Here is a 24,774-nt window from a genome sequence, read left to right as displayed (position 1 = left end):
CAAAGATCAACTGTGAGGAGTTTTCTTGCAATCCCTCAAGAACTCACACCGGAACACCTGAGCAAAGGAACAAAGACGGCTGTGGGGACAAAAATCTCAAACAACACTGCAAAAAGGCAACTCGGCAAAATGAGAAAAGTCACTAAAAGAAAATATGCAGAGCAAGAGATGGAATAATCCTGCAGAGTAAATATTGTCCTGCTGACAGGTGAGCCTCGTCTGCAGCTGAGGGGAGAAGCCAGCCACGCCCCTGCCACTCACACACCTGCAGGAGAACAAGAACAGACAGGTGAGGGGGAGCGGGAACAAACACAAGCATCACTCCGCTGCATGCATGACACGGAGCGGGGATGAGATTATGTAAGGATCAAAGTATTTCACGATGATTCAGACGTTACATGACCAATATTGTTTTATGTTAAATGAACTGTTTCTAAATTGTATGTACTCTTTGTCAACAGGACGCACGCGCGTTTTACATCATGCAGCTTAAAAACATTTTGCCCTGAATTTGAAACATCGCCATCTCCTCGTTTTTTACCCCCCAGCACATCCACGCGCTCTCAGCTCTGCAGTCACACACAGGCAACAGGCTCTCTGCAGTCCAGCAGCTCCCACTGCTGCCGGTACCGCAGCCTTCCTTGCGGTGGCGCTAGAGCACCGGACAAACGTGGCTCACACAGAGGGCTGTGGATCAGGCACACCGAGCTGTGGCTTTGCCGCAACTTTGTTGTGTTATGAAATCGGAGCTGAGCGCACTGCAGGAAGAGAGGAAGTACAGAAGATTACAGTCTGCTGTGCTTCTCACTGTAAAAAAAAAAATCACACTGTGGCACATCACATGAGCAACAAATAACCGTGCGCGTCCTCCTACGTGTTGAACGTGTGATGAGCAGCGCTGCACGTTTCCCTCTGTTTGTCTTCAAGCTGTGTGATTTTGTGTCAACTGCAGAGCGTCGACTGTGATGTCGTTCAGATCACTTAGTGTGCACTGAAGATGCACTCAGTGCTCAGAAAAAACACCTATGGCACCCGCGGCTTTTCATTCGGTCCCTTTTTGCCTAAATCACCACGTGGAATACGCGCTCGAGCGTCAATCAATCAATCAATCAATCAAATGTTATTTGCATAGCACTTTCCAGCACAATGTGCTTTCCAGGGTAAAAACAAGAACAAAAGCAATACTACTAAAACAAAATTTAAACACAATGGCGTCTATGCAGATCCTTTTGTTTACTCGTGTTGCACTAATGTCGGATAATCTTCATCTTCAGGTTGTTTGACTCCTCACATCTCATTGGTTTTTTAATCCCTTACATGCAATGAGCACGTGCTGAAATGTAACCAGAAAATAGCAGCCATCACCACGAAGCTCCCTCGATGCATGATTACATCACAGGGAGCGATTCAGAGAGAGGAGACAAAGTTAGTGTACACACACACACACACACACACACACACACACACACACACACACACACACACACACACACACATCTGCTGAATCAAAGCACACAGATTCAGATTCTTCTCTTTCAGTTGGGCCACAGTTTGCACCTTCACGCGCTCAAATCTAATTAGTTTCGAGAGCATTTTAATGAGTGAACGTGGTTCATAGACTCGTTAAACATATCCATACTCCAAACATGCTGTTCTTAGGTATGACTGGAACATGTACATCTCCAGGGACCCCGGATCTGTCCTCCGGTAACAGATGCGGCTGCGTGGGTCAGCAGCTCTGCGGGTCTATGTTTAGAGCTCTGTGGGCGGTAAGAGAGGGAAGAGGAGGATGAAGATGCTTCAGCGCGCCCTGATGGAGACCAGGGTAGGCCGCTTACAAAGAGGCCATGATGAGGTCTCACATTAGACCCTTCTTTGTGGATGAATTTAGACCATATGCACATGAGCTGTAAGGGGTCATGTGTGAACTCTGAATGTTACAGACGCTGTCAGTCTTAATGAGCCTGCAGCCGTGCAGGCCGCTTCACAGTGAGAGCATGAAACTGGGTTCTCAGGTCCTTAAACGTGTCAGACTGCGTGTGAAAAACGTCACTTTATTCACATGTGCTTCTTCATAATTGGATGCTTAAAGGCCGCGGGCATTTAAAGGACTGGATTCTCTGGGATTGTTTCATTATTCGTGACAGGAAAACACACATCAACCTCTGCATAAGCTGCTCTGCTCTAATTATTACCTGCTGCAGGCTGCCATTTTCCTTTTAGACCTGTTGAAATATGTAGCATGTTCCTCGTTTCTCATTATGTCAACTGATGAGCTGAAACGCAACCCCGTTGACAACTTGCTCGCCTTATGTGCGAACCGCTGACTCCTCCCTTCTTCCTGTGTGCCATATGTAAGGTGACACTAGCCAATCACATCTCATTCCGCTTTTACCGAGCTGGGGAAAACGGCACAAGGAGGCGGAAACTCGCCCCGTGGTGTATATAAGCTGTTAAGCGTGGGATTTGTGTATCAGTATCACCCTCCTATCATTGGCAGCCTGACTGGGCGACCACGAGAGATCCGTGCCGGTGAGTGCAGACGGAGAGGAGAAACCCCAGCTTCTGCAGCTCCCAGGCGGCCAAAGAAACCCGCGCTGTCTCCGCTGAAAGGGAGCCCTGTCCGTCCGCTGTGGTGCTGAACAACAAGTCTCGACCCTTCGGACCGGTGACGTAAAGCAAAGACTCCTCCAAGCAAAGCGCCAAGAGTCAGCCCACTAAGAAAAAACAAACCACACATCTGCACTAGAAGTATGTATGTTCATTTGCATGGATTTGAAGCAACTTGAAAAGCGAAGTCGAAACAAGAAACGCGGAGCAGAAGTGATGGCTGGACTCCCCCCCACCCTCAGCGTCACTCCGGCGGTCTGAGCCAAGCAGCGCGTCGCCGCTTCGCAGCGGAACCCAGCGGAGCCTCCGTAGATGAGGAGAGTGACAGAGGCTTTCGATCAGTGAGGTACGCTCTTGCAAGAGGAAATTAGGGAAAGAAATTGTGCTAGTTTGATCGCCTGAAGGGGCTCTACATGCAACTGCAGAAATGGGCTGTATCAGCTCCAAAGCGCCATTTGGTAAGACGTGTTTAATCTGCTCTCCTTCAAAGAAGCCTGACATTTCGCATTTGTTTTGCTGCAGCCTTTCGCGGGTGCAGAGGCTTGGAGTGAATTCGGGTGCTTCTAGTGCACAGCATGCTGTGCCCGAGCTCGGAGACATATGATAGCGCTGCTGAGTCATATGCATTCATATGTGCAGGTTTTGTTTTTTTTGTTTTTTTTTTACAACAAGCGTTAACAATGACAGGAATTTCTCTGATTTCTGTCCATTTGAAGGTTACATGGTGTATATGTGTTTGTGTGTGTGTGTGTTGGGGGGGGGGGGGGGGGGGGGGGGGGTGGTATCTGCAGCCTAAACATCGCGATGCTTCGAGAGTTGCAAGAAGCTTTTTGGTGAGCACGCCAGTCAGAGGCAGGAGACAGAGGTGCTCTTGACACCGTGGAGGGATGCGCTGTTAGACGAGTCCTCTGCGTGTTTGAGAGGAAAGGACGCATCCAGGCAAGATGGTTCTGACCGCGCTGACCCAGTTTAGTTGCAAGGTAGGAGGACATCATTTGTCTCGTATCCTGACGCATGCTCACCAACCAAATCTTCAGCGTCATAACTTGCTGCTAAGCTTAACGGGGTGATATCTTCTTCGTGCTAAAAGACAGACTATTTCGCAGACACGCCATTTATATATAGCTCTTGAAGGCGCACACGTACAGCAGGAGAGCCTGAAGCTTGTTGCCAAGAAACAAGCTCCCTGTTGCCAGCGCATCTCTCCGCTCTCTCGGTTGTTTACACCTTCTCTGTACGTGTTCTCCTTCTGCTTCTTTGGAGGCTTCACGTCGTCGTGAGCCCCATTCCTAATGTGTGTTACCCCGACCTCCGGCTCGTGTGTCTCCCCTATAGATTCCCCTCCACCTTGTTCTTTATCTGACTCCCCTGGAGCCTCTGTAAATCAAATCTACCCCACATTATCCATCTCTTCATCCATGCATCCGCTCGCTCGTCTCCATGTCTCACACTCTGCGTCCTTCTGCTTTTAATGTCACATGTAACCTTTGAAACTGTGATCCATCCTTCATATCCCTGCTTACATCTCCCCCCCTCCGTGCCTCCTAATTGGTTATGTAATGTGTCGCTTCACTTGATGATTATGGCGCCTCGTCCTCGTCTCCTTGTCGCGGAGTGCGTAACGTGAGTCCCATTAAGCACACACAGTGTAACCGTGCGCGAGGCCGCTACAGTGCTATACAGTAGGTCAATATAGCAGCCACCTGTTTGACTGTCTTTGTATGTGTGTGTGTGTGTGTGTGTGTGTGACTACTGGTGTCGACCTTAATGTGTTGATTCGCTCTTAAGTCACTGGAAGACATAAGAGAGAGAGCGAGAGAGAGATAATGAGAAGGGGGGGGGGTGTACGACAGAGGTCCCCCTATCTGCAGTTTCCACGACAACGAGAACTACAGAGATGGAAGGAGAGAGAGAAGAGTGTTTGTGAGAGAGACAGTTCTCCTTTGCTTTGAATGGAAGAGGCTGCGTCTTTAGAACCCGCGGTCAGCGGAAGCAGATTAATTCAGAGGAATAATGCGTCTTAAGAAACGAGCTGCAGACGAAGGATGCGCGCAGGGCTTCACCTCTCCGTCTCATCGAGCCCATCATGTCATGCTCACAACGAGTCTCTGCTTTCATTCATTCGTTCCCACACAGTGACTTATGTCCACTCCACACCATCATCTCAAAAACGTGCTTGCTTCCTTGCTCTTTCTCGGGGTCACTGCTGCAAATAAAAACCACACAACTGTTTGTGCACTGCGGAAGTGAAAGGCCATGAGTTTGCATCGTGCGTAAAGAATCCAATGTATGTCGCAGTAAACCTCACAGGCCACACGTTGAAGAACCTGTATATGATCAGCTTACATGTGAAGTTTATACTAATTAATACTTTTTTTCATCATGTATGTATAAGCTGTTTGTAACTGTAACGTGTCCATGGAGGAGGTTTAAGGGTTGATTCGTGTGGCAGAGTAGAAGGAGGAGTCAGGAGGAGGCTGTGGCGATTTCTGCGAAACGGAGACATCTTGTGAAAATTTGTTCCTGCATGTGTCACCTTAAAATCCCCCCCCGGGTTACAGGGCTCAAGTGTCTGCTACAGTCTGCACGAGTTTGTTGTTGGACAAAAACACGTGCGCATCCTTCACTCCTCTCAACAATACATGCATTGACCGATGTGGCCTAGATTCAATGATACCATACACCCCGGGTATCTGATCTCATCACACCCGATTAAACGGCACATATTGAATTGTGCTGCTGGAGCAACCTGAGCTTGTGCGCGCAAATCGTCGGCTCTTTGACCCGAAGGTGAGTGATTGGTCCTGATATTGGACTCAATATTTGAGATGGGTGCTGGCGACTAATCGAGCGGCACGTTCTTTTCACAGACAGTAACTAGACACGCCTCCCCAGCAGCGGAGCACCGGAAAAAGGAGCCAGGCACTGACATTTAGAGGCCCACCTTTTAATCTCGTTTGCAAATCAGATTTTGAAGAGTGGCGAGCACGCGCGGGGTTTGCAGGTGTGTGAGTGTGCGCGTGCCTGCACTAGGTCTGAGTGCATTGAAGCTTTCAGCATGTGGCGGCGAGGACGGGAGCTGTCCAGGTGCTGAAAACGTCCCGCTGCACGCCGAGGTTCATGCACACAGGAGCAGGTTTACAGGCACCTCTGCGCCGAGCCTGTCAGGTGACGGTGAAGGCAGCTGTTAAAAAGGTTAAACACGTAGCCAACCATATATTCTGTTGGCAGTCACGTTGTGCAGCCAGGAAGAGGGTCTCCTTCCTGACATTTGCGCCTCTAGCGGAGCAGCTTTCTGGTCCCGCAGCGTGCACCAGCGTGCTTCTGTTGATGACGTGTCCTTACCACATCAGAGTACGTGCCAACATAGCAGGGAGGTCTGAGAAAATTGTGTAATATATCCACAGCTACGACGCTTATCGTGTGTTATAATGCGCCTCTCCCTCCGACAAAGCAGAGGCGACTTCATCAAATATACACCAGGCTTGTGCTGCTGCCAGGGCCTTGACCTTACCTGCATTAACCGGCATGGCTTTAACGTGCATGGATTAACTGTACAACCTCACAACAAGAAGAGTCTACAGAGCATGCTGCAATAAAGTGCTGAATGCTGAGAAGTGATGAACAACTGCCTTTTTAAGTCCTGCAGCCCCCTCAGATAATAACACTTAACCTTCTTCTTGACGATGCTGCAAAAGGTAACAATATCCTTTTGAAGCACCCTTGAGTCCTTGATTTTTTTTTTTTTTTTTTAAATCAGACGGTTCTTTGAATCTGTATTCTTCATATTTTTCTGTGTGAAGTCAATGTCTATTTTCACTTTGGCTGGCGGAAGTATGTTTGATTTTAAAGGGATGATGATTTGAAGTCTTCCTTTTTCTTTTTGGGGGGGAAACTGCAGTGAGATATGGCAACATTACATCCCCTTTGTGCTAATACTAGAGCCGCCGCAGGAGGCATGTGGGTTAGCATGGTGACTGCATTGCTTAAGGATTGGCATAATCCTTAAAATCAGGTAGTTAGTTTGGCCATTCTTGCTCCTCTTATTGAATGTTATTATGGACAATGACGTCTTTGCTGCGTCATTTGATTGGAAAGCGTCCTTGCTGTCATAATAATGAAGTTCCGGTAAGTTGGAGCAAATATGTGGCAGCAGCTTTGAGTTCTTGTTCATTTGCTGTAATCTTCACGTGGCTCTCTTCCTCCTGACAGTGGCACTTGATGGTTCGTTACGCGTGGACTGGAGCCCGGCAGGCTCCATGTCTGACCTCGCGCTTTTGGGGAACACGCGGACCTGCTTGGCACGCAGACTGATTCTGACAGCACCTTTGGGCGCTCTGGACTTCAGCCAGGTGCTTTCATATTTTTGACATTGTTATCATTACTGCTTGGTTTGGTTTTATGACATAACCTTCCCAATGAAGCTTCACTGAAACCTCGAAAAGTCAAATTTTTCCTTTCATTTGCAAATCAGGCAAGTTGCTACTTAGCTTTAAAGGTCACATGATCTCCTCCTCCTCTTCAGGTGAAATCAGTGTCCTCGCTCCTCTTCATCATGTGTGTGAAGTGTGTTGTTGTAAATCCACTCTGATCCTGTATCTGATCATGTCTATAAACCCCTCTATTTCAGCCCTGCTCAGAACAGGCTGTTTCTGTGTCTGTAGCTTTAAATATGTAAATGAGCTGTGTCTGACCACGCCCCCTCTCTGGAAGGGCTCGGGTGTACTCGCTGCTTTCTGGCTCCATGTCCTATTGTTTACGGTGAGAAGGCAGACTCAGAGGGCAGAACAAACACCTAGCTGTGGGAGTGTCACCCACCTGGGGGAGGGGCTACTGCCCTTTGTGATGTCATAAAGGGAACATCTCCAAACGGCTTGTTTGAGAAAAACACTTTTTGCAGAAGCAGACATTGAAGATGACTTTCTATAAAGGAGTCAGCATGTTCTGATCATTGTACAATAACTATGTTTTTTGCAGTTCGAAGCTCGACTGATCACGCAGTAGGTGCAAATAAAGAAAGCAATAATCTGACCAATCACAGCGCAGAGGGAACATAGACATGCTCTTGACCAGACCCGCCTGATCAGAGATGAGAGTCTCGCAGTGACTCGCTGCTTCACGCCAATGATTTTCTTCAGCTTCCAGGTTTAATAATGACCTTATTAATCGAGCCGTCCAAGTCTGTAATGTGTGTTTCCTCTCTGAGCGCTCATTCACGCTAACCAGTTGGTTTCTAATTAGCTAAAAGTCGTTTGGCATGGTGAAAGCTGCAGCTAATTTTTAATTTATACTGAATTTAAATGGAACATCAGTGAGACAATGTCTTAATATCTTATAGAGTTTAACATGAGATTAACCCTTTGTGAACTGAATCTCTTTCACGAGGACGACCTGGCGAAGAGGGCAGCAGCACACATCATCATAAACATTATGATTAAAGGCAGGGTTGGTCATTTCCTCCAGATCCACTTTTTAAGATGTTGGTTGAAACTGTCTTTAGGTCCTGACAGAAATTAATAACTCAGGTTCTCTGAAAAAGGAACAAAGAAAATCCATCATCTGTATCAGTTTGTAAGTCTGTAAAAACTTCAGCCAATGTCTGCCACGAGGTACCAACCTGATGAACCAATCACAGCCTCCCTGCTCTCTGATAAACCAATCACAGCCTCCCTGTTTCCCTCCTCTCTGATGAACCAATCACAGCCTCCCTGTCTCCCTGCTCTCTGATAAACCAATCACAGCCTCCCTGTCTCCCTGCTCTCTGATAAACCAATCACAGCCTTCCTGTCTCCCTGCTCGTGCTCTCACTCACAGTCAAAGCTCAGCACCGATGACAGAGTTTATACTGAGAGTTTACTGACCGCTGAATGAGACATGAGACGACGTAGTTACTACATCATGAAGAGATGAGCTGAGGTCACCTTCTGGAGGAACGCAGCTCGTGCATGTAAGTGAGGAGGCGTGGCTTTAGAGGGAACACAGACGGGAGGGGGTGCGGACGGAGCACTGAGGGAATGCTACTTTCAAAATCATGCTAGTTTCCCAAAATTACCAACCCTGCCTTTTAAAATATGCAAATTGGTGCAGAAGTCATGTTCACAGATTACAACTCAGAAACACGCACATTGCTTGATGGTGTTAAGTTTTTTTTGTCTTTTAAGATGGAGCCAAAAGCTTGAAGTGAAAAGTTTCTATTTTGAAGAATTTTTCCTGCAGAGCTTGCAGCAAGCTACGACTGAGCAGTCGTATAAATTGCATGGCGGTCTGAAGTTCAGTGCATTTCTGAAACTGGAAAGAAACATCTTCAAACCTGTGTGTCCCCGTTCTGCTGGACCTCTGGAGGCTTCACTGGGACTCCAGAAAAACAAAAGATACACAAACAAGGCGAGAAGCTGAAGTAGTTGGCCTGCTGTAATCCTGTCATGAATCTCTGTACTTTAAATCAAAGCTCTGCCCGAGGTGTGCACCTGAACTTCTTTGGATTCCTAAAATTGGCTCAGAGAAGATAAAGATGTCTAATGAGGATGACGAATGCGCCTTGCCTTGTTTATCCATCAGTGTGCACCATCTGGGTGTGAATGTGATGTTTCACAGTGAGGCAGCCAGGCGATGATTAGCGTGCCTAAGTGATCCATTATGAAATTCAGAGTCTCACTCTGCCGCTGATTGAATGCTGAGCACTGAGAGACTGGTTGGCAGGATTTGCTGATCTTATCACATAACTCTCAGAGCGGAAGGACTCTTCAATGCTTCCCACTTCAGACCCCCCCCCCCCCCCCCCCAAAAGAAACACACAAGCTGCATTTGGTCAAATTGCGTATCAGGAAGAAATTTGTTTTTTAGATGGAAACGCTTGGAAGCAATAACCAGGAATAGGCTCTTGCATTTTTCTCCCTCATTATTCGACCAAAGACTTTAATTCCGGCTTTGATGATGCAAACGTCTCCTCTCTGACGCCTTTGAGGTCCGCGGCATTCGCAGCAAAGAGAGCATTGACGACACGTGCAGGAAACATTAATTTGGCTATTGTGGTGTCGCTCGATGTTCTGAGAGTGTGACATCATCAGTGAATTAGATGCTCAGGCATACCAGGAGGGATTGTTCCATGGCGACCAGTTGCCATAGAAATGTTCCCATCGTGGAAACTAGAGAGAGAGAGAGACGTGGCGTGCTGAAGGAGGAGAAGGAATACATCATGCTCGTTTGTAACACAGACACAAGCACAAGATCTCACATGGTTTAAAAAAAGACTTCCTGTTTGTGGTAGGAGGGCAGGCTGCGGTTCGCCAGTGCAGCTGTGCGTTTACTATGAAGAAGAAAACGCTCAGTGTGGGATCAGCAGGGTCAATGACACTGTTAAGACTGAATCTGTGATTTTACCTGACACACGAGAGGAGTCTGAGGAGTGTTTCTGTACATGACATTCTCCTTACAGTGAAACAGACATCCATTAAAAACTTCAGGATAAACACAGCAGGTCGTCTTTTCACACGAATGTCCACGATGTATCCGTCCCACAGTCAGCGAGACAAATACTGGAGCGGTTTTCACGGGATCCAAAATCACTGAACATTCAGAGAATTAAAGGCAGGTCATTTATTTAAAAAAAGCATGATTTTGAAAGCAGCATTCCCTCAGTGTTCCCTCTAGAGCCACGCCCCCTCCCCCATGGCTCTCTCTAAAGCCACGCCCCTCCCCACCTGTGCTCCCTCTACAGCCACACCCCTCCCCCTTGACTCTCTAAAGCCACGCCCCTCCCCACTTGTGCTCCCTCTAAAGCTACACCCCTCCTCCATGATTCTCTGTAAAACCACGCCCCCTCCCCCTCTGTGCTTCCTCTATTGTCACCCTCCTCCCCTGGGCTCTCTCTATCCTCCCTCTAAAGCAACGCCCCCCCCCCTCTATCCTGCCTATAGAGCCACGCCCCTCCCCTCTGTGTTTCCTCTACAGCCACGCCCCCTCTATCCTCCCTCTAAAGCCACGCCCCCCCTATCCTCCCTCTAAAGCCACGCCTCTCCACTCTGCGCCTTCTAAAGCCACGCCCCCTCACCCTCTATGCTCCTTCTAAAGCCACGCCCCCTCACCCTCTGTGCTCCCTCTAAAGCCACGCAAACCTCACCCTCTGTGCTCCCTCTAAAGCCACGCCCCCTCACGTTCATCGGTCATCGGTGACGAGCTTTGAGTGTGAGCGAGAGCACGTAGAGGTAGAGAACGAGCAGGGAGACGTAAAATATAATTCCCAGATGGAGAAATACGGGGAAAAGATCTGACATTGTACATGTCATGTAGCTTCATGTTCTGCATCGATGGGTTCTGTGGAAGTTTGCACATCGAAAATATGGAGAAAAGCAGAAAGATGTGAAAGATGAACTTCAGCGTCCGTGCCATGTAAGCACAACAGCCAGAGTGGCAGAGGTCGCAGCGACAGTCACCACTTTATGGCTGTTAACGTGTTTCTGTTGTTGGAGATGGAGCGCTGTTCTCTTACTGTGACGATAAAGCGAGATGTTCTGAGACTCAGAGTCCTGTGAGTCTGTGAATAGAACAATCTGTGTACGAGCCGTATATATATATATATATATATATATATATATATATATATATATATATATACCAATGATAAGAAAGGTAAACAATTCAAGTCTCCTCACAATTTAAAGGAGCAGTCTGTAACTCTGCCCCCTAGTGTTTAAAATGAGTACTGCAGTCTAAACTCTAATCATCACAGAGAGCTGTCTCCCCCCCCTCCTCTCACACAGGTATGCATGTAGAGACACTGTAGATTCAGTGTTTAGCCAGCTCTGCATGTGGTGGACACTGTAGCTTCAGTGTTTAGCCAGCTCTGCATGTGGTGGACACTGTAGCTTCAGTGTTTAGCCAGCTCTGCATGTGGTGGACACTGTAGCTTCAGTGTTTAGCCAGCTCTGCATGTAGAGACACTGTAGCTTCAGTGTTTAGCCAGCTCTGCATGTGGTGGACACTGTAGCTTCAGTGTTTAGCCAGCTCTGCATGTAGTGGACACTGTAGCTTCAGTGTTTAGCCAGCTCTGCATGTGGTGGACACTGTAGCTTCAGTGTTTAGCCAGCTCTGCATGTGGTGGACACTGTAGCTTCAGTGTTTAGCCAGCTCTGCATGTGGTGGACACTGTAGCTTCAGTGTTTAGCCAGCTCTGCATGTGGTGGACACTGTAGCTTCAGTGTTTAGCCAGCTCTGCATGTGGTGGACACTGTAGCTTCAGTGTTTAGCCAGCTCTGCATGGGTCTGTAAAGCTTTCTGCGTTCTAACCTCTCTCCATGTTTCATCTCCAACATTGATCCTAGTTTGAGCAGCTTTCTGCTGCTGGAGCTTATTAGAAACATGCAGAGGCTTTTTAGCTCGGGTACAATCACTTCTATCTGAAGCAGTTCCACTGCCCGCTTCCATCGCTGCAACACCTGTTCACCTGATAACTGCTCTCATATCTGGCAAACCCAGGGGCGTCCAAAACGGCCTTCAAAGCCCCGCCTACCTTCTCTGGTCCAATCAAATCCAGAGCATTCAGGAGCAGAATCTAAAGTTAGAAGGAGGACATACTGGCTGCTGCATTGTTGTCAGAGAAGCTTCAACACAGCAGGTTTCCTTCATGATCACACAGGAAGAGAGCGTCATCAGCTCAGTCACAACAGATCTCACTTGTGATTCATTGTGAATCTTTACAGAGGAAAATGTAAAAAGAAAAGCCTTTTTCTTATGAACAGCACACACCATGAACCAGAAACACTCGCAGCAAATTAAAAAACAGAACGTACTGGGTCATCATGGAGGTCAGCACATTAATAATATTAAAAGCATTTGAATAGTTAAATTTGAATGTGCAGATTTCCTGATGATGCAGTCAGGGAGATACCGCCGAGGTCAGTGTTATGTCACACACACACACAAACACTGCGAGCTGCACTCTGGCTGCTCTCAGCTCCCAACATACACGTTGTTTTCAAGAGCCTGTTGTGCGTCTCGCGTCTCCGCGGTCTCAAGGCTGCATTAGTCCGCCCACGCTGACTGCGTAGACCGCTTACTTGTGGTTTAAAAGCCAAAAGCCTGTCTACTGTCTGTGTGCACCAGACTATGAAGATTGGTCCTTACAGTATCTGTGTGCCTGCTCTGCTGTTATGTGATGCACTGGTATATTCAGCTCAGGATTTAATCATCTTGTAAATATGGCGCGTCCTGAGCTTGGGGAGCTCGTTGGTACGACTGGATGTGCATATAGTGGTGCTGCATGCTGTTGTGCTGTCTATGCGTGCAGGTGACGTGTGCACCGCCGTGTAGTGACGCGCTCAGGCTGCTCGGAGTGCTGCTCATGTCTTCTTCTGTGTTCCTTCGGATGTTCAGTAGGGCAGTGGGGAAGTAGAAGCACAGGAGGGAGGGAGCAGAGCAGCCAGTGGTGCCGTTCACTGGAGCTGTGTGGCAAGGCGACGATCAGGCTTTCAGCCAGCTCATGCACATTTACTTCAATGTCACACAAGAATTGCTTCCAAACTGTGGAAAATAACCGGTCGGTCGGAAAATTTAAACTCCTCAAGGGTGGAAATGTCTATGAATCAACAGTCCTTTTTTGGCGCCCTGAGAAAAACAGAAATAAAAGTCTCCTTCAGGATCATAAGAAAGCAAAGCATTTCAGATCCGTATCTCCAAAGACGTGGAACGATAAACCCCTCCCCCCGACATACAGTGTCTGTTTGAAAACAAATAAAACATGCCCCGCTGTGGGCCGACGGCGTGACATGTGATTTTTAATTTAAAGAGCAGCACATTCTACCTCTCTGTTCCTCCTCGAGGGCGTATGTCATATTATATCCAGATTATCCTCCCTCTGATCTGTGAGCTGCTCTGCGGCACAAGAGGATTATCACGCCTCTCGGCAACTGCTGATACCATCGTCATCTCCAGACCCCCCCCCCCCCTTTGCTGCTGTTACAGGGCCTTTGTGAAAGATGATGTTGTGTCATTTTTCAGGGTGGATTTTTTTTAACTATTAAATGTGGCTCTAGAAAGGCTTTATATTCTGCATGCTGGTGTTATTGTTCATCCATTACATAGTCCTGCTCCTCTCCCTCGTCGTTAGCCAATCATATTGCTGCTTTGTTGCCAGCATCTGTCTCCACCAAGCCTTCAGAGGCTCATCACCTTCATCAGTCTCAGTTAGCTTCATCCGCCCGGTCCAGTCAAGCCCAGTCTTCCCAGTTTGATCACCTTCATCAGCCCGGTCCAGTCAAGCCCAGTCTTCCCAGTTTGATCACCTTCATCAGCCCGGTCCAGTCAAGCCCAGTCTTCCCAGTTTGATCACCTTCATCAGCCCGGTCCAGTCAAGCCCAGTCTTCCCAGTTTGATCACCTTCATCAGCCCGGTCCAGTCAAGCCCAGTCTTCCCAGTTTGATCACCTTCATCAGCCCGGTCCAGTCAAGCCCAGTCTTCCCAGTTTGATCACCTTCATCAGCCCGGTCCAGTCAAGCCCAGTCTTCCCAGTTTGATCACCTTCATCAGCCCGGTCCTGTCAAGCCCAGTCTTCCCAGTTTGATCACCTTCATCAGCCCGGTCCTGTCAAGCCCAGTCTTCCCAGTTTGATCACCTTCATCAGCCCGGTCCTGTCAAGCCCAGTCTTCCCAGTTTGATCACCTTCATCAGCCCGGTCCTGTCAAGCCCAGTCTTCCCAGTTTGATCACCTTCATCAGCCCGGTCCAGTCAAGCCCAGTCTTCCCAGTTTGATCACCTTCATCAGCCCGGTCCAGTCAAGCCCAGTCTTCCCAGTTTGATCACCTTCATCCTCCTGACAGCCTCAGATCACGTCATCTGCAAACGCCTCCACCATGTGTGATGACTTTAGTATTTGAACCATCAGGTAGCCCTCAGTCCTCTGACCAACACGCCCTTCTCTCTGCCTGCCAATCAGATCGTCCCCTGATGCCTTGCTCAAGCCTGCGGCTCGACTGCAGGGATGCTACGAGCTTAGATACAGATGCACTTTGCAAAACGATTGACACTTTACTATTTTGTTCTTTGTTCGATATTGACAGTCATGTGGTGTGCAGACTGAGCTTCACACTCAGGGTGGTATGAAGATCCTGTCTCTCGATGTTGCTGTGAAAGCTGAATCAGCAGGACACGGTCAGGCTGTCGGTAGTTTACGATCCTCTTCAAATCAATCAAACTTGTGGGGTTTTTATTCCCCTGAATGAAATCAGGAGAAACTCGAGCTTGAGCGAGCGGCTGTCACTCACCATAGGACCGGACTCAACCTGTACCTGTTGAGCTCCACTTATCTGCCCAAATCTGTCATCAAACAGCTCAATGCTCCGCGTGTGTTGACCCATACAGAGTCACAAAGCAGCAGCGTTCGCGCCACAGGTGGCCTTTGCTGTTGACGTGAACGATTCCCACGTGAGTACAGGTAAAGCTATAAAAAGAGAGTGCAGACAAAGGCGCTTGTCAACACCCGATACTCCGTCTGTGGTTTGACTTGACAGAGCAGACAGGACGGAGCGGGAGGAGGAGGTTCATCTTTTGTCTCCTGTCTGCGTTTGTTAACTCGAGTTTTACCAGCATCCTGTCAAGAAGCTTCTCGACATCATTTCTCGCATAATTGCTGCTACGTCAGAAATCTCGTAACGAGTGTTCGATAATGTCAGCAACCACTCCAGTGAGAACGACCTCTTGTCCACAGCCAACGACACATGCAAAACGCTGTGAGCCGTAACCTGAGGCAGGTCAGCTCAGTTACTGAAACCACACTTAGAAACTAATTAGCATGCAGGCTAATTTAATAAACTACTTATGTAACATAAGCCACATGTGTGACCGGCCCCTTGCTTCAACTTTTGCTCACTTTTATTTAAGTTTAAAAAATTCCCAGTCGAAACAGAAAAGCTTTGAGTATATGAGAGTGATTTATCGGCCTGACACCGTGTCCTAACAGCACGCCAGCGTTGGCTACGGCTTTGCTCACCGTCCACAAGTCATCTGTCAGACATTTTGTTCTCTGCTTTGTGAATTTAAGTTTCCTTTGTTGGTTTTGGACGAGACCAGTTTGGACTTCGGGCTGGTGGGACAACTTTAATGGTCATTGCAGAGAAATGGCGAGAACATTTTTGCATGTTGTTGTGGTTGTTTGTTAGTGTTCAGATCAGAGCGTTTGTCAGTAGGCCTCTGTGATTGGACAATGAGCTGAACAGATGTGAAGGTTATTGCCCCAACAAGAACCTCAAAGGAACAGAAACATCGCCTTTTCTGGTTAAGGATGTGATGTCGTGTCTACATGTTGTTTTGATATAACTTCCTAAACTTGGTCTGGTCCAGAGAAGGTAAGCAGTCAAACTCGTCTTTCTCTTTATTTTTTTCACTCCCACAAAGACCATTCCTCTTGTCAGATGGGGCAACCTTTAGAGAGGTTTGTGACTGACCTTGAAAAATGTGCTTATATATTAAATGTGGAACTGCTTCAGATAGAAGTGATTGTACCCGAGCTAAAAAGCCTCTGCATGTTTCTAATAAGCTCCAGCAGCAGAAAGCTGCTCAAACTAGGATCAATGTTGGAGATGAAACATGGAGAGAGGTTAGAACGCAGAAAGCTTTACAGACCCATGCAGAGCTGGCTAAACACTGAAGCTACAGTGTCTCTACATGCAGAGCTGGCTAAACACTGAAGCTACAGTGTCTCTACATGCAGAGCTGGCTAAACACTGAAGCTACAGTGTCTCTACATGCAGAGCTGGCTAAACACTGAAGCTACAGTGTCTCTACATGCAGAGCTGGCTAATCACTGAAGCTACAGTGTCTCTACATGCAGAGCTGGCTAAACACTGAAGCTACAGTGTCTCTACATGCAGAGCTGGCTAAACACTGAAGCTACAGTGTCCACCACATGCAGAGCTGGCTAAACACTGAAGCTACAGTGTGCACCACATGCAGAGCTGGTTAAACACTGAAGCTACAGTGTCCACCACATGCAGAGCTGGTTAAACACTGAAGCTACAGTGTCCACCACATGCAGAGCTGGTTAAACACTGAAGCTACAGTGTGCACCACATGCAGAGCTGGCTAAACACTGAAGCTACAGTGTCCACCACATGCACAGCTGGCTAAACACTGAAGCTACATTGTCCACCACATGCAGAGCTGGCTAAACACTGAAGCTACAGTGTCCACCACATGCAGACCTGTGTGAGCTTAAAGTAGAAAAAAGGAGTCAGCAGTGGTTTATTTTCAGCAACTTGGTGCCAGGAAAATGTCAAACTGTTCCTTTAACATGACATAACATGCTCAGCCTACATTGTTGAAACACTTTAAATATAAGAAGCTGCTGAAGTAGTCATCAATCAGTGCAGCTGTGTGTGTGTGTGTGTGTGTGTGTGTGTGTGTGTGTGTGTGTGTGTGTTGATAAAACCATGTGTGTGCTGTTCAGCTTATAAGTCATTGAAAGATTAGATGTCAAAGGACTTGAATACTCTGAAGAAGCCGCAGAACGACGAACACAGGAGTCCCGTCTTCATGCAAAGACAATGTTAGTTTGTCTTTGAGTCATGACGGATTGAGCGGCTGGTCCTCGTGCATGCTGACCTGAGCTGCTCGACTTCTTTCTCCCTGAGTCACACTGTTTTTCTTCTTCTTTCTCTTACAGGTGAATGTTGATGACACCGTTGAAATGTTGCCAAAATCAAGAAGAGCTCTCACCATTCAAGAGATTGCTGCATTAGCGCGATCCTCCCTGCACGGTGAGTGCAACAGCATGCAGCACATATTTAAACACGTGTTCAGATGTTATGTTTCCAAACAACATGCGTCGTTTTCCTTGTAGGTATCTCCCAGGTTGTGAAGGATCATGTGACGAAGCCTACAGCCATGGCTCAGGGCAGAGTGGCCCATCTCATAGAGTGGAAAGGCTGGTGTAAGCCCATCGACACTCCGGCAGCCCTGGAGTCAGACTTCAACTCTTACTCCGATCTCACTGAGGGAGAACAAGAGGCTCGCTTTGCTGCTGGTACGTTTTCTACTCTGATGTTTTTATGGCATAAACTGCAGAGGCAAAGATTTGATCGTCGGTGTCGGACAATGTCTGCCCTGTTGACAGACTTAATAGTGTGGCATGCAGCGATGTCAGTGTCCGATCTGTGTCAGTTGAGTCAATTTTAATGCTGCATAGGTAGTCAAGGACTTTCCACTCCTAAACTCACCTGCTGCGCTCTCATTGGCTGGAGGAAAAAGATAGATAGATAGATAGATAGATACTTTATTGATCCCGAGGGAAATTCAAGGCATCCAGTAGCAGTATACAGACAGGCAGGACACAAGACATTAGTTACAATACACACCCGCTGTCCCCCCCCCCCCTGTATACAAATCCCCCAAACAGATTTAGCAGCCCCTATGTGACTAAGAATAAACATAATTATATGTTAAACCTGTGCAGTTAGCATTAGCAGTTAGACTTAAAACTAATATAGCATAATGTAGCATAACACCAGCTCCGCCCACAAATGTCCCGAGTCAACCAGAAGAAATCAGAACATTAAAGTCCAGTCAGGGGACAGAGTCTCTGCAGACACAGTCACACATGTACAGAGGCCCAGTTTTATTTTGAAGGTAAGTCTGTATTTTATTTTGAAGGAACAAGCTGCTGACTCTGTCTAGAACTTTTCTTCCACTCGTTCCTTACCCTCAGTTCAACGCTCACTCTTCCTCCTCTGTTCTTCTCTGCCCCCTGTGTCTTTATCTCCTCTTCCTCACCCGGTCTCTCTCGCCTGCTCTCCCTCCATTCTCTCGCTCGCTCGTTGCTCGCTCGCTCGCTCCCTGCAATGCAGACTCTCAAGGTTAATTTGCACAGTAAGGTTTTTCTCCTGGCCTGTGCCACCGTAACTGAGCGATGTTCCTCTGTTCACCTTCCGTTTGATCTGTTCCTCTTTTATTTCTCACTATTTACTCCACTTGTCTCCTCCTACAGCAACTCAGGATCTATTTTAAACTTCCTTGCTAAGGATGGCGGCTTCACAGAAAACTATAATGATGATTCAACCAAGCTGATTTGTTTACACGCCCTAAAATAGTTCTTACTGCCAACTTCAGCACAGTTATTGCACACTTTGTGTCTCCATGTCCGACTTCCTGTCTATGTCCATTCATTCTGTCCAACTTGACGTGCGCTTGCAGCGAGCTCCGTTGAAAATATGGGAGCGGTGCTGAAGGCTGGATATGGGTACAAGGTACGAAGGGTAGGAGGTAAAAATACAGGTAACAGCTTACATTTGGAAAAAATGGCCGGAGGCGATGACAGCTTGAGAACGTCTGAGTATAAATGAGGACGTTGAAGGCCTGTTGTGCTGACTCCTTTTATTCAGAGGACTGTCTCCCCTGAAGCCTGTGCAGTAATGGAGTCACTGCGGGTGACTGGACAAGGCGAGAGGATGTCAGCGAGCGCGTTGGAATGCAAAGTGAGCGCGTGCTAACGTGTCGGTGTTTGGTACCTCTCTTTGGATCGAGTATTTACAGAACACAACGCTGGATGTGAGTGCAAGATGACAACTGAAACAGAGGTTTGGACATTCTCTTGATGGACTGACTTCTAGCATTACACACACACACACACACACACACACACACACACACACACACACACACACACACACACACACACACGTAGATCCATTCTAAATTCATGCACTGCACTCTGACCTGCGTCTGACACGAACGGTCACACGGGCACAATGCACACGTGGCGTTGCATGTAGGCATGATGCGCCTCAACACGTTTGCAGACGCCACACCTGCATGACACCTGACGAACATAAACACATCAGTCAGACGTAGACGCAGGTGAGACTGAGGCTCCTGTGGTCAGACGAGCTTCCCTGTGTAGGAGTTGAGCCACCACAGTTTATTTGAAATGATGTTTGAGTGTTTGATTGAGCCTGACGTGCTGCAGGAGAGGAGCAGCTGTTTATGGTCACATGACTGAAGAGCAGTTAAACTTTATGTTCTGAAACAATATGAAACATTTAGTTTGAATAAAGAAACATGAAGATCTTCTTCTTCCTCTGAGTGAGTCAGAGAAGAGCGCAGAGAGAGGGGACTGACTGTCAGGTGAGGCCACACACTGCTTCACACTTCATCATATTCAAAACTCACACACGTAACACACACGTAACACACACGTAACACACACGTAACACACACGTAACACACACTCACACACACGCACACGCTCACACACACACTCACACTCACACACACGCACACGCTCTCTCACACACACACTCACACACACGCGCACGCTCACACACACACACACACACACACACACACACACACACACACACACACACACACACAAACAGGCTTATTGGTAAATGAACTTCAGCTTGTTGAAAATGTGTCTGTAAATTGTTTTGGCCAAGGAAACATAGACATGTGTGTGTGTGTGTGTGTGTGTGTGTGTGTGTGTGTGTGTGTGTGTGTGTGTGTGCGTGTGTGTGTTTTGGAATGGCTTAGGACACACGACACGCAGCAAACAAACCTGTTGGACAGTCTGAATCTGGAAATTGGAAACAAACCACAGAGCAATCGAACAATGCAGAGGAGTAAGAACAACATTATGTCAAGCTGAGTTTCTTCTTCAAGCCAAGAAAAACAGATTTACAAGCAATCAAAAGAAAAACAAATGTAGGACATAATCCTTAAAGAACCGCGTTTGAAATCAGGACTTTTGTCTCAAAACTGACCCAACATGAAATTTGTCTTTCAGCCTCAGCTGAATTCATTTTAAAAACGGATTTCAAAGGAGGACTGAAGAGTTTCCTGTGCGTCTGCATTCAGTGTCAGTCTGTCCGTGTTTAGTGAGGAGGGTTCAGGGCCGAGCTGCAGTCGGAGATGAATGAGAACATCGATCTCTCTTTCTCTGCGGGACACAATTCATGAATACTGAGCATGGAGCCAAGAAAGACAGACACAGACAGAAATGAAAAAGGAGCGAGGGGACATGGCTCAGAGATCTCATGCACGGCGAAAGATAAAGCAATCGGTGCAATGTGGAGAGCCGGGTGAGTCGATGGAGTGTCTCATGGAGAGAGACGGTTGGGATAAAGGCGTGACACGGAGGAGGGAGCGGATGAACACTGAGGAATACAAAACAGACAGACGCTGAGGAAGAGGAGGATGAGGCGTGGCAGAGAGATAAACAGAGAATCTGATGATGATGACTGGAAGTGATTGGTCTGTTGGACCTTGTGACTTATATTTGGTCATCTGAGTCACCTCAGCCAGACGCACGTTGATGTCCTCTGTGGGCTGCTGTGTCCCTGCTGTGATGTTTTGAATGTAAACTGCAGTACCCATTTTAAACACTAGAGTAACATATTGCTCCTTTACCCCGTTAGTTTTAAACATGATGAGAGGAGTCACGACGCCGTCTGTTCTCACTTTTAAAGTGTGTCACTTGGTCGTTGAACTGACCATGCAATGAATCTTGGGATATGTGAGGCCACAAAGGAGGGGGAGTGCATCCCTGAAGGCCCGGGAAGGGGACATCCTTTGACATGGCGTTGGGACACGGCTCCTCGCCTCGCAGTGGCGTGGGAGGGCAACCTGCATGAGAACCCTCAAACTCTCCGTGACGGCCATCTTTAGAGCATCAGCAGCCGAGCATCAACTGGACTGCGTCCTCCGTCCAGTCTAATAATACTCCGTGAAATGCAGCTCCTTGATCTGTCCTGAATAACAGCTACATGACAGGGACACTCGATGGCCCGCTGCCTCCTTGTTGCCATGCCAACCACGTCTTCGTGCATGCGCACCAAACGAGTGTTTTGTGTTTGTGTGCACAGGAGTGGCCGAGCAGTTTGCCATAGCGGAGGCCAAGCTGAGGGCCTGGTCCTCTGTGGACGGCGATGAATCCAACGATGACTCATATGACGAGGATTTTCTACCTGCCAACGAGCCCGCCACACAGAGCACAGGTACGCGCACACACACACACACACACACACACACACGCACACACACACGCACACACAGCACCTCTTCACATACATATTTATTTAATTCATTTCCCTCTGCCCTCCTTCTCATCCATCTCTTCTTCCTGTCTCTCCTCTCATGTCATGTCTCTCCGTCTTTGTCCCACTGCCCCAGTTTTCTTCCCTCACAACATTTTTTTTGTTCCTCGGCGCAATTTGATATCCCTCCTGCAAGTTTAATATCATTTCCTCTGCTGCAGAGACAGTGTCTGTGTGAGGATGGTGTGTGAGCGGGTTATAAATACATACACTGTATTTACCAGACCTCTGTGTGTGTGTGTGTGTGTGTGTGTGTGTGTGTGCGCGCCACCGAGCTTTCATCTTGATTACACTGAACCTGAACCACCAATAACCTGTCCTGCAGCTAATAACATTCAGCTCACTGTTTCTTCATGTGGTGACTGTGAGACACAGGGAGCGTCACTCGTTTAAGTCTCTGCTTCATCATGAACGCTCGTCTCTTCGCCTGTTGTTGTGTTGCCGTGCCAACCGTCACGGTTGTTCATCTACCACAACTTCAGTTTGTTATTGTGTGCAAACACACTTCCAGAGAGACACTGAGGACCACGATCTACAGAGAGACTGAAGGGACAAAATAAATACAGAGACACTGAGGACCGCTATCTACAGAGAGACTGAAGGGACAAAATAAATACAGAGACACACTGAGGACCACTATCTACAGAGAGACTGAAGGGACAAAATAAATACAGAGACACACTGAGGACCACTATCTACAGAGAGACTGAAGGGACAAAATAAATACAGAGACACTGAGGACGACTATCTACAGAGAGACTGAAGGGACAAAATAAATACAGAGACACTGAGGACCACGATCTACAGAGAGACTGAAGGGACAAAATAAATACAGAGACACTGAGGACCACTATCTACAGAGAGACTGAAGGGACAAAATAAATACAGAGACACACTGAGGACCACTATCTACAGAGAGACTGAAGGGACAAAATAAATACAGAGAGACACTGAGGACCACTATCTACAGAGAGACTGAAGGGACAAAATAAATACAGAGAGACACTGAGGATCACTATCTACAGAGAGACTGAAGGGACAAAATAAATACAGAGACAGTGAGGACCACTATCTACAGAGAGACTGAAGGGACAAAATACATAAAACACATTCTTCTTACTGAAACATGCTGTGCTCAACAGTCCTCGGGCACAGAGTAACTTTAAATACTGTGTTTAATAACAGAGACTACCTGAACTCATCATCGCTGTCGTTGTGAATGTTCTTCCTCGTGCTGAGAGTCTTTCTTTTTTCCCTCCAGATGTGCCGTCATATCCTCCTTACTTGAAGGACCTGATCCACAGCCAGCTTTGCCAGCACCTGGGCCTGCGCGGGCCGTGCTGCGATGTCGGAGGAGGGGAGGGAAGCGGCAGCGGCGAGCCTTCCCCAACGGCGGGCTCTCCAGACACCCTGTGCTCAAGCCTCTGCAGCCTGGACGAGCACCACCCACTGCTGCGTGACCTGGGCTCTCACCGTGGCTCCCATTCCCACAGCAATGTGGCCGAGCTCGCCGCCAAGATCCTTTCAGCCCTTCAGGGAGGGGAGGAGCTTCTGCTGGCCCGACTTCAGCGGGCGGGGCAGAGCGGGCCCAGAGCAGGAGACTGTGCCTTCCACAGCCTGGGCGGGGGAGGACGGGGCACGAGGCCGTGCAGGGGTCAGGACTCTCCCTGCTTCTCCATGTCTTACTCTGACACATACCTGTCACCTGGCGAAGACGACGACACCCCCTGCAAAGACTATGAGAGCACAGTGTGCCAGGTGGAGGCGGAGGCCAACGGAGAGGAGTATGACCCACGCAGAAGGGTTTCTGACGTGGCCTCTTCTGGAGTAGTGTCTTTGGATGAGGAGGATGAAGACGAAGAGGATGAGAGGGCAGCAGAGCCGAACAACCAATGACTCTTCTCCTCTCCGCTCAGTGTTCGACCTCTCTGTCGAGGTCTTTTCTTCTCTTCTTCATCCTGTCTGAAAAGTTTGAACATTTGCGCATGTTTGTTTTTTGGACTCAAGCATCCATGTTTGCCTTACTCGCAGCATTTGAACTCCCTCCTGACTTTGTTTCCATTTGACATGTTTTATTTTGAGGCGTCAAAACAATCTTTTTTTATCTGTGTGAGAACGGGGGTGCGGGACTTGCTACAGCAGTCCAGGGACGACACATGGGTATGCTCTGAAAAATGGACGCCACCGACCGGCAGACAGAATGACTCCAGAGTCCGACACTCTGACTTATATTTGCATGTTTTTGCAAGTGCTGAAATCAATGGGCTGACCCGGTCTTGAGCTCGGTTTGTATTCTGTATAACCCCCTCCCCTTGCACACACCCCCAGTGTCTCCCGTGGAAGGGAGGGTTGACACTGCATCCTGGGACCTGCCCTTAACCCCCCCCCCCCCCCTTCCCCCCCGTCCTTTGCAAGAGACAAAATAGCATCCTTTTGGGCATGGCTTGCTGAGTATGCCAAACTATTTAACCCTGTCACTACAAGTTATGAGCAAATGCTGGAATGTCTTCAACGTGACAGGACATAGTATGTATTTTAAAATAACAACGTTAACAAAGACTTGATACAGATTATATGACAGAAATGATATGCTTTTATCGTACTAGTTTTCTATCACTCAGACATGTTGTTGTTCCCCTGAATCCCGACATCATTATGATGGACGTCCGCCATAATGATCTCCTGATATTTTTGGGAGGTTCTGTGGGTTCCTGCGTGGAAGCCATGACACCTTTACTTGTCTGACAACAACAACAACAACAACAACAACAACAACAACAACAACAACAAAAAAACACAACAGCAGCATCAGTGACAGAATGTTCCTGAAGTGACCCTTTGGCCATCGGAGTGTGGCGAGGAAGCGGCGCGGCTGGAAGAGGCAGATTTGACTCTGTGAAGAGAAGAGTTGATTTTCTATATTTTTGTATGCGTTGTCTTGCTTTGATCTCTTTGCCTATGCGGCGTGCCAGTGTATGTGGTTTTTTGCACGAAGCTAACGTGGCTGTAGATTTCTCCTTTTCTTCGTTATCACTGTGTGATATAGTTTACTGGGAAAAAAAGTGATAAAACAAATGTGAACGAT

The 24,774-nt window shown here is 47.8% G+C and overlaps 2 protein-coding genes across 8 annotated transcripts in view; both read left to right on the top strand.

Annotated features, from left to right (window-relative positions):
• Nucleotides 1-2,981, top strand: part of alp3 (alkaline phosphatase 3) — a gene marked incomplete at its 3' end in the record, with an annotated part of 12,320 nt that extends 9,339 nt beyond the window's left edge. The window contains exons 10-12 of the mRNA XM_079353144.1: nucleotides 1,687-1,769; nucleotides 2,478-2,621; nucleotides 2,853-2,981. Coding sequence (XP_079209270.1) covers nucleotides 1,687-1,769; nucleotides 2,478-2,621; nucleotides 2,853-2,981 — 356 coding nt within the window. The remainder of the gene's footprint in view (nucleotides 1-1,686; nucleotides 1,770-2,477; nucleotides 2,622-2,852) is intronic.
• Nucleotides 2,414-24,774, top strand: fam131ab (family with sequence similarity 131 member Ab). 7 transcript variants are annotated; one of them, XM_079353841.1, is made up of 6 exons: nucleotides 2,414-2,956; nucleotides 6,823-6,962; nucleotides 17,264-17,357; nucleotides 17,441-17,623; nucleotides 21,459-21,590; nucleotides 22,951-24,774. In XM_079353841.1, the coding sequence occupies exons 2-6, from the start codon at nucleotides 6,870-6,872 to the stop codon at nucleotides 23,583-23,585; spliced, it is 1,137 nt and encodes a 378-aa protein (XP_079209967.1). In that variant the 5' UTR covers nucleotides 2,414-2,956; nucleotides 6,823-6,869; the 3' UTR covers nucleotides 23,586-24,774. The 7 variants fall into 7 exon arrangements, with proteins under 7 accessions (XP_079209967.1, XP_079209971.1, XP_079209965.1 ...); XM_079353839.1 differs by lacking the exon at nucleotides 2,414-2,956 and adding an exon at nucleotides 2,963-3,068; XM_079353840.1 differs by lacking the exon at nucleotides 2,414-2,956 and adding an exon at nucleotides 3,089-3,590.

This window comes from Symphodus melops (assembly GCF_947650265.1).
Source record: "Symphodus melops genome assembly, chromosome: 10".
NCBI lineage: Eukaryota > Metazoa > Chordata > Actinopteri > Labriformes > Labridae > Symphodus > Symphodus melops.
Note: the sequence above shows the minus strand (reverse complement) of the source record. Positions and strands in the feature narration are given on the sequence as shown.

Bases quoted from the DNA above. Each gene is read 5' to 3' on its own strand.
- fam131ab (XM_079353839.1), top strand. From the start codon at position 3,038: ATGGGCTGTATCAGCTCCAAAGCGCCATTTG. The intron at 6,963-17,263 runs GTGCTTTCATAT...TTTCTCTTACAG, and splicing joins GCGCTCTGGACTTCAGCCAG to GTGAATGTTGATGACACCGT. The intron at 17,358-17,440 runs GTGAGTGCAACA...TTTTCCTTGTAG, and splicing joins AGCGCGATCCTCCCTGCACG to GTATCTCCCAGGTTGTGAAG.